This window comes from Pundamilia nyererei, unplaced genomic scaffold, assembly GCF_000239375.1.
Source record: "Pundamilia nyererei isolate P.nyererei 1_Seehausen unplaced genomic scaffold, PunNye1.0 scaffold00094, whole genome shotgun sequence".
NCBI lineage: Eukaryota > Metazoa > Chordata > Actinopteri > Cichliformes > Cichlidae > Pundamilia > Pundamilia nyererei.
Window position 1 is genome coordinate 2,126,191 of NW_005187495.1, and position 9,450 is coordinate 2,135,640.

At 41.2% G+C, this 9,450-nt stretch overlaps 2 protein-coding genes across 9 annotated transcripts in view; both read left to right on the plus strand.

Moving 5' to 3' along the window:
* r3hdm1 (R3H domain containing 1) overlaps positions 1–3,089 on the plus strand; it is a 51,196-nt gene extending 48,107 nt beyond the window's left edge. For 6 of the 8 annotated variants that reach the window (XM_013912606.1, XM_013912605.1, XM_013912603.1 and 3 more), the window contains 4 exons: positions 96–237; positions 932–1,029; positions 1,119–1,203; positions 2,061–3,089. In XM_013912606.1, the coding sequence (XP_013768060.1) occupies positions 96–237; positions 932–1,029; positions 1,119–1,203; positions 2,061–2,380 (645 nt within the window). In that variant the 3' untranslated portion in view covers positions 2,381–3,089. Of the gene's footprint in view, positions 1–95; positions 238–931; positions 1,030–1,118; positions 1,204–2,060 lie in introns of those variants that run through there. The other 2 variants (XM_013912609.1, XM_013912610.1) reach the window with 2 other exon arrangements.
* Positions 3,090–3,277: 188 nt separating this feature from the next.
* LOC102198913 (uncharacterized) lies at positions 3,278–6,614 on the plus strand. The gene is made up of 3 exons (XM_005739867.1): positions 3,278–3,889; positions 5,267–5,361; positions 5,473–6,614. Exons 1-3 carry the CDS (start codon positions 3,691–3,693, stop codon positions 6,085–6,087), a joined length of 909 nt encoding a protein of 302 aa, XP_005739924.1. The 5' UTR covers positions 3,278–3,690; the 3' UTR covers positions 6,088–6,614.
* Positions 6,615–9,450: the final 2,836 nt, after the last annotated feature.

A 9,450-nucleotide genomic window follows, 5' to 3' on the forward strand; every position in this document is an offset into this window, starting at 1 on the left:
CCACAGTTGCTTTTTTCTTTTTCTTTTTTTTGAATGAAAGTGTTTGTGTTTCCTCCCGGTTTCCCCTCTCTGCATCATCGGTGTGTTGTATGTAGAGCAGCCTGCCCTCGTCTCCGGCACTCACTCCCTCGCCAGGCCAGCCGCCCAGCGTCAAGGGCCTCCCAACAGGCATCTCACCCATCCCTGTCATGGCCCACCACCCGCAGCTCCCTACAGCCTTCTGCCACAGTGGACAAGGTCAGAGACGCGCAGTAGTATTGCAGTACATGCTTACAAACATGGCATCCTCAAAACTCAGTGACTGTGCAGTTCAATGGCGCACGAATGCATTCAACATAAAAAAATGTACAGTTGAAGCATCTCTTATCTGGATGAATGAAACCACCTTCCATATTCACAAGCCTTTGCTTATGTACTGATATTCCTGAGGTTTTAAGATTGGAGTGAAGAGCATGATCATGTGTTTTAAACTAATCCTGCTGAGGGGCATCATTTCCTGATGCTAAATGAAGGAGTCAGTGCATTGGAGAACACTTGAGGGTCTGTGCAGCAACTTTAAATACAACAGTAACTTCAGCTGTGCTTGTAAAAGATGTCTAACCTAAGATTTAACATTAAGGGACAAATTGCACTAAATTGCTTGAAAAGCATGCTGCAAAGTAGTTTAAGCAGTAGCTAACTTCCCAACTTCCTGCTTGCCATGAACAATGTTAAAGCGTGCGTGTTTTTAAACAGGTTCTAGCACACAGGATTCAATAAATGTCATATATCATTTGTTTAAACTGGCAGCTATACTTGGAGTTTATATTTTAATCATTGATTGTCGAGTACTTTAGTTAGCTACTGTCTATGTAGCTGCAGTTAGGTTCTAAAGCGATTTAAATGACTGCAAACTGATATTTGAAAAGGTTGTTTTGACTCTGATTACCAGGTGAAGCGCACTACTCTTTACTGGGCCAGCCTTTGCAGTACAAACCCTCCATCAGACCTCCGTTTATCCACACTGCACACATGATGGCCAAACATCAGGTAGTACTGGTTTTCCACTTTTGACTTCTTTTTCCTTGTCCTGCCGCCCACAAGCACACCTACCTTACTGGCATCTTCTGTCTCCTCAGGTTCCTCTGGGGGTTTGGCGTGGCAGTCATGGGAGGAAGGCCGGCAGAAAATCAGTCTCTTCAGATCTCAGTGTAGGTGAAGCAGGTAATAGGAAGACCAGAGGGAGGCTTAAGCTTAGTGAACCTCGAGTTAGCGGCAGGTTCTGACCGAGATTTGACCTCTTCAACACAGAAGAAGCTCCAAATCCTAGTCCAGAATATTATGTAGTGTTTTGGGTTTTTTTCTTTTCAAATTCAGGCCAGCAGTTTGTAAAAACACGCACGCTGGCTGGAATGTCAGCCTTTAGGTGTTTATCAGAAACTCGTGCTGAGATTCATCACCAGATAAATCCAGCTGCTGTGTAGTCTCTTTGCCAGATTAAGTGGAGTAACATCACCTTTTTTATTCTGTCAAAATCTGCTTGCTGTGCTCCGTATCTGTGGAGAAAGCGTCTGTTTGTGAATGTAAGCAGAAATAATTTCCAGACGGGGCAGAAATCACACCTGGCAGTGGAACCTGCAGTCCTGGCAGTATTAACACTGACACAAATGTGCTGATTATTTCAAATATCACGCTGTATTTTTTGCAGGTGCTGAGATTTTTTTTTCCCCTTCATTATTCAGGCGCCTTAGTCAACAATCCCACTAGGGGCAATCAACAAGGACTGGGGCTCATACGCAGCTTCTTTTACAGAGGAATGAAGACTGAGAGATGGACCTTTTCTTTTTAAAGAAAATGTAAAAAAAAATCCAGTAAATTATAACCAGACGCATAGATCTGTTTGTCCTTCCAACTCAAAGATTTAAAGCTGACAGCAGCATTTTATTTGAAGCCTCCCGATGGTGCAGGTCTGATGTTGTTGTCGTTTTTTTGTTTGTTTCCCCCCCTCTGCTCACCCATGACAGTTGTTTTATTTATTGGCTCCACTGCTCACAGCGCTGTCTGTCTGTGTGCGTCTGCAGTGAGCAGTCAGATTCTGGACGTGACACATCCTCCGGAGGGGATCAGCTGTACAGACTCCCACCACCTCCTGGCAGAGATGTACAAAGGGGGCGAATCGATCCGCCGGCTGTCGGACCAGCAGCCACGGTTGTGCAACTCGACCCGAGGCGCTCCCGGCAGAGACCTGGCCTCGTCGCGCCCTATCTTTGCCATGCTCCCCTCCAGACACACCACGCCGAGCGCCGTGTTCCGCCCCACAGGCCCCCGAGCCGCCTTTAAACTCAGAACCGGCAGCGGACACAAAGGGGAGCTGTGCGACTCAGACAGGACTGGCTCATAGCTGCTAAGATCTCAGAGCGGCACACATGGAACGCACATCCAACCACCTGCCTCTGCTGCCTCAGTCTGGACTGTCTCCCAGACGCTGTCCAAATCGAAACATCAAATGTCTGAAGAATGAATGTTCATTTTTATTTCGTTTTAGTTTCTTTTAGCTTTATTCCCTTTTTTTCGGCCAACAGGTCTGTGCAGGGTGGAAACCGAGCACCAGTTTGTAACATTTGTCCGTAGCTGCAGAGCTCCGCTCAGCGCCCCACTTCTATTCTTAAACTCGAGTTTGCTGTTCTGAAGTCAAAGTGTTTGGAGACTTTTGGGGTTTGTTTGCCAGCTATCGCATTAGTGTGTCTACTGCGGCTGTTTTAATACCAAATTTATTTATTTTTTCTTGCCACTTTTTGAAAATTAGATGATATAATTATGTTTAAATTGAACTGAATGTGTCACGTTGGGTGTTTAAAGGTTCTAGAACGGCACGTAGCAGCATTTGTAGAAGAAACACTGAATCACAGATAAACTACCTGAATTATTTAAAGTCACCATTAAACACCGTGAATGTTGCATTTGCACTGAAGTGATGATCAGAGGTGGAGATTTGACTGGTATCGGACAGAGCCTGGGTTTTTCTTTTATTAACCCTTAATACCTGTTTGTTTGCACTCGACCAGGCCACTTTGTTTTATATATTAAAATGTTTATATGCACAAGAATAATACAATCGAGTTTGTCACTACTTGGCTTAATTTGTTTGGATTTCTGTTTGTGTGACTCATGAGAGGTGTTCTGTGTATGGCGTGGCTTTTCTTCTTCTTTTCTTTCATTTTTTAAAAATTAGATTCTAATAAATGTTTGCACCACAAGTGTTGACTTTTTCCACTAGTTAGCTGCAGTCAGCAATTTCAAGGTCTAATTGAAATGTTTCCTTGGGAGCAAGATGTCGCTTCGGTATGGGAGAGAAGAGCAACAGATGAGGCAACTCTGTGGAAGATGTTGCCATGAGGTTTGTATCTGTGCCTTTTGGGCACTGCGGAGATGTTTGCTCTGCTCTGCAGCCTCATTTCCAGCTGCATAAATGAGCCATTTTGAACGAACGCTCCTCTCAGCCTGGGATGTAGTGAAACAGAGACACCTAGTGGGCAAAGTTCGTTACTGCATTATGAACACTATGGAATTAACGAGTGAAAGTGAAACTAACAGAAAACTGGTTTAGTGGTTACATATTAATGACAGGCGTGTTTAGTGTGGCCTAAAAACGCGGGAGTATCTAACCGTTATGTCGACGCTTCAGTGCTAATGTAGCATAACAAAACGGTAATGGAGACCGACTCCTGGGAGAACAGCAGGACGGTGGTTGTCTCCGGTGTTCCCAATGTGTTGCCCCCCGGCAGGATAACTGATAAGCTGACCATTCACTTCCAAAGCACCCGGAAGAGTGATGGAGGAGACGTCGAAAAGGTCAAATATCCCACCAACATGGACGGAGTTGCGTTTGTCACTTTTGAAAACGAAGAAGGTAAATTAGCAGGTGGTGGCTAAAGGCAGGCTATAGGCTAACATGTCGCTACTGATAGTGTGTAAAGCTGTGCGTCCTTCAATAAATACATTAATGACAACAAGCAGTTTTTGAGGGTGTCCCCTTCCAACCAACAAAAGCTAATCTGCTTATGAGCAGTTCTTCCAGCGCTCAGTGAGTTAAATGAAGTTGCCCAAAAAGCTGCGCTAAAAAGTTGTCCACTCTTCGCTAATTTAAGCTAAATGTTACTGCAATACTTCAAATTTTGATTTCAGTCCGTTTCCAAGTAAACCCATGCAGGGCCAGTATCGCCGACACTTTCAGCCTATACAGGCTGTATGATGATTTATGAGATGACTCATCAGTTTGTAAACAATGAACACTTTTTAATGACCGCTTACTGTGATTTTTACTTTTCACAATAAGTCACCGCATGTAAATGTGCCTGTCTCTGAAGCACTTTAGATTCGGCCCAACTCTTCAAAAAATAGAAAAAGAAAAGAAAAGCAGTCTGTTTTCTTCAATTTATGATTTTTGTGTTCACAGTTCTAAAATAAAAAACAGTGTAGCAAACAACATCTTAAAACTTCATAGTGTTGTGACAACACTCATGTATACAGATATTTTACTACAATAAAGGCCTAAAAACAACGTACAGTTGAATCTGTATGTACTGTCTTCTATCAAAATATGAAGTTTATTTCAGTTCAGACACATTATCATTGCTGCATAACATACAGCCTGCTGTTTAACTCTAAAGCTGGGTGTATTGTTTATTGTACAATGGGATTATTAGAAATTAAAATAGTGCTCCCTGATTGGTGCAGTGTTCCAGTTACCTTAGTCAGACAATACAGTCTGCTTTATGAGTTTGAACATATTCTGTTTTTTTTTAAATAGGAGACATATTTCCGGAGCTCTGTGAATGTAATAATAAATGACAGACACAAACTAAGGCCACCTTATCCATGTGGAATTGCAAATACCTAAAGGGCTTACACAAACTGTTTCGTCATTGTCAAACATATCTGCTATTTTTCACTATAATTGGTACCCACGGGAACCAATTTCAGTTTCCCCTGAGAACCACTTTTACATTATGCTGAGTGGAAAGGGTAATGTATGAATGAAACATTTGATTTTTGTATGATCTGCAGCTTGGATGTGTGCCTAACTAATGAATGGATTAATCTGATATTATCAAAGTGATGTACTGTTATATAAAAGCTAACATTAGACTGGTAGATAATGAGTCGAGTCAAGCTCTGTGCACTCTGAGTGACAAAAAAAAGTGTGCTAGCTTTGTAGGTTCATGAGGCATCATTATAACAGTGACCTGGGTAGAGACCACAGCAGAACTGTGCTAACTTTTGGCAGATGCAGCGAGGGTGGTGGAAAAGAAGCAGCATATTATGACAGACAGCCAGTTTCCTGAAGACTTCGTCCTCACTGTGTTTCCCTTCAGCACAGATGTAAGTATCGGTGTGATTTTAAAACACCATGCCTACTTAAGTCACTTGCTTTTGACAAGCTTTTGATTGCAAAATAAAAGTTTCTAATTCAAGCACGTTTCTGTGGTGCAGGTGTTTTTCTACGTCCCAAGCGCTACGGTTGATCTTTCTATATTCGGCGGAAATCGGGACTTGGTGATTGAGAGCCTGCGGTCAGCTCACAGATCGCTGCGTTTTCGTCCTGTGCCCCAGGAGAGGAAAGTCTTCATTGAGGGGCCTTTTGCAGCTGTCCAAGCCCTAAAAGGGGACCTCATTCGCAGAGCCGATGAGCTTCAATCTGCAGGCCTAGTCCAAACTGCTGGTATTAACCCAAGAGAAACTGGTCATAATACGAGGTTAATATCTCATCACAAGTATGTCGACTCTGTAAGCCACAGCAGCTCTAAGAGGGAACCCGCAAGCAGCTTATCAACATTATCAACACAGAGCCCAGGTAAGGCAAATGAAATCCAAAGACATCTCTCAAAGACTCAAAATACCTCCTTGAGGCAAAAAGTTTCCTCTGAGAGTTTGGCTCCAGGGAGGATTTTGAAAGCACGCATCAATGGAAAGGACAAACTGGAAGGTCAGCCAACAGAACAAAGAAAGGCCAACCACATACAAGTGGTCGAGAAGGAAATCAAAGCATCTTCCTTATCGGGCCTTCCTCAACCAGTATATCGCAATATCAACAACAGAGCCTTATAATGACAGTGCCTCACAAAAACATCCCAGAGCAGGCAAGATTTCAGCCACAGAGATTAGAAGAGAGGGTGATTTGGGGTCTCACCAGAGCAGCATGGGCTGTTTGAAGAATCCAAGCAGCTCAGCAGTGAGAAGTAAGCTCCAGACTGAATTTAAAGATGTCTCAAAAACCTTGGAGAGATATACTGAAGGTCCCGCAGTGGCGTGTGGAGTCTCTCCGGAAGGTCAGGATGATATCTGGGTTGACTCTTACATATTCAGATACATCAAAACATTTCACAAGAAGGAGTTGGGCAGATGCTTTGCGGGCACTGACTTATCTGTCAGGTATGTTGTAGAAACTGACCTCATGCAAATATCGTTGACTGAGCAGCAACGTTCCAAGGTGACCTCAGGAGTCCAGAAAGCCATCCAGAAACTGAAAACTTTGTTTGAGTTTTAGCAATCAATCTTAAGAGTTCATAAGATATTTTACCATGAGGTGGGGCTGTCGGATAAATACCTAATAAATCAGATCTGTGGTGTTTTCAGTTTCCAGTTTGAAGATGTTCTTTACATATTTGAGGACTCCTGCATTAAAGCCATCAGCCCCTCAGTCCCTAGTCTGCTGTTCAATAAGAAAATAAAAGAAGGAATAATTAAATTCAAAGACACTCTTGTAAATTTCAGGCAATCTAGTAGGAATCATGAACGGATGTAGTTTAATCACTGACCACAAGGGGGAGTAGTTTTCTCTTCGCAAACCCTCCCCAACACTGAAATCTATATTTATCTTGTTATTGTTACAGATGCACTGATTGTTGTTTGATACTGACACTGTGAGTTTTCATTTGAGCAGCTAATGATTAGAACTATAGAAAGAAATTATACAGTACTGATGCGATATTTATTCAGTACTGTATAATTTGTGTTTTTGCTTTTTCTCTCTGTTTCTATGGTGAAGCTTCCCCTTTGTTTATGGATGGGTTAATAATTAAGCCTTTAAACAGCAATCCAGACTCTCTTCTCATAGCAGTGGGGATAAGTCTTAGTTACCCCTCTTCACATCTTAATTAAAGACAAAACATAGACAAACATCGACAGATGTCAGCCTGTCTCACATGACCAAATCATTTAGTCACATATTATGTGAAATTAAATTAAAACAAAACTGATTTGTCTGTGTGGATTTTCTTGATGATTATTAAGTTTTTTATTATTAGCATTTTTAAGCATTATTAGTATTTGAGAATTTACTACAGTGACATCTGTTCTACATTTCTTTGTCTTTAGGATTTTACTACTTCGTGTCCATGAACCCTCGTTTTACTGGAATGCAAGGCCTGCATTGGGCAGCAGGGGGCGGTAGAGTACTTTCATCTATACTGTGGGCTGTGTATAAATAGAGACACTGTAGCTGCCATGACTCGCCTCAATAAAGCAATTATGGAGGCTGGGTTTGGCGAGCAGGGTGCAGATTGGCAGGCGAATGATATCAGTTGGATGTCCCATTATACATTGTCTCCCGTCCACACACATACAGAGTGTTACAACACAGTGTTGCACCTTTTCCAAGGAAGTACGCATTACATGTTATGTGTAGAAGGTTTTTTGTTTCTTTTTTTGGTTTGCAATTATTCAGACGAGCTTGCTGCACAGCCTCAATAATTGATTCATTATGTAAAAATAAGCCACATCACCGTAATAAACACACACAAACACAATCAGTCATCTCCCAGACGCACTCACTCTTACTTGTTACCATAGAAACGTAGTGGAAGAGGTTGGCAAGCTGCAACGTTGGGCGTCGTTAAGGGAAGCTCTTGAATACAATGAAAACAACCATGCGGGCGAAGGAATTACATTTCCAACAAAAGAACCCTTCATCAAAGACGAGCAGAAGAGAGGCCACCGCCTGGTAACACCCAGACCTCTCTCCTACCCCTCTGATAGCACATCTTGAACAATTAGCCATCATTGGGGTGGGGGCTGGAGTTATTGTGGTAGAACAGAATGAGTCAACAAGCAGACGGCATGAATTATTTTTCCTGAAATGGTTCCGACTCTGGCCTTTCATCGCACCCACCCTCCTCATTATGCATAAAGTGTAATTAGGTACCAGCATTTTTGAATATATTAAGCATGTGTGACTTTCATGATGGAGGTCAGAAACAGTAGCAGGCCAAAAAAGGAAGCATTAGTGGAAATCTCAAGGACGTTTGCATCAGGAACGAGGTCTTCTGGGCTTCAAACCTGTAATTGGGCCTCTGAACCCTGTGCCTCTGATGAATGTTATTGTTCACACTTCACATTAGAAAATGACTCAAACCACTACAAACACTGACTGCAAATATATGCAGAATGACCACAAAGCAACCACAAAACAACAACAAACAGACAAAGTGACTATAAAGATAACAACTTCAAGAACAAACCAAGTGACGGACAAAATTACAAAGACAGTTACTACAAAAAGAACAAATAAACTACAAAAGGTTGGAAATCAATTTTTAAATAAGCATAATGATCAGAAAAACTAAAGGAACAAGCAAAGTTACTGGAAAGATCAAACGAAACAAAATTGTAGAAATTACAAAGGCATTCACATTGACTAAAAACAAGCAAAGAGCAAAAAAAAAAAAAAACCACTACAAAGGGCATGCAAAATGGGATCCAAAACAACAGAATAACTAACTCAATTATATACAAATATACAAAGTTACTACAAAATGAAACAAAACAAATAACCATTCTGATCTAATTATTTGGTTACAAAGAGGCAAAAGATCAGAAAATTAAAAAAGCGTAAAAGTAGCAGAAGACAGAATTATAGAAAACTACAAAGGCTCAAACAACTACAACAAAAGCAAAATTACTGGAAAGAATGGAAAACACAAACACACAAAATGACTTCAAGAGGACCCAAACAACTGCAAATTGATACGAAATGAAACTCGAAATTATGCAAAAAACAAACAAATAAAACAAGTGAAAGTGTCTAAAAAGGGGGGAAAGGTAATAAAACAACAACAAAAACCTACAAATTACAAAATAAAAACAAATTACTACAAAGAGGTACAAAATGACTACAAAACGAAAATAAAATTATACAAAAGAACTACAAGCACATACCACCAGAGATGGGCAGTAACATGTTAAAGTAATCTGTTACTGTAATCCAATTACTTTAATTCAAGTAACGAGTAAAGTAAGGGATTACTATTGCAAAAAAAGTAATTAGATTACTGTTACTTTCCCGTAAGCACACTACATTACAGTGTTACTAAACCGTCGTGATTTTGTTTGTGAGTGTCTCATGACAATAACGTACGAGTGTGCGACGCCCGTGGAGGCAACAGATGTGTGCAGATCAACAATGGATAAAAC

Coding starts and splice junctions, on each gene's coding strand:
- LOC102198913 (XM_005739867.1), top strand. CDS start 3,691: ATGGAGACCGACTCCTGGGAGAACAGCAGGACGGTGGTTGTCTCCGGT. Junction 3,890..5,266: donor CACTTTTGAAAACGAAGAAG/GTAAATTAGCAG, acceptor AACTTTTGGCAG/ATGCAGCGAGGGTGGTGGAA. Junction 5,362..5,472: donor TGTTTCCCTTCAGCACAGAT/GTAAGTATCGGT, acceptor TCTGTGGTGCAG/GTGTTTTTCTACGTCCCAAG.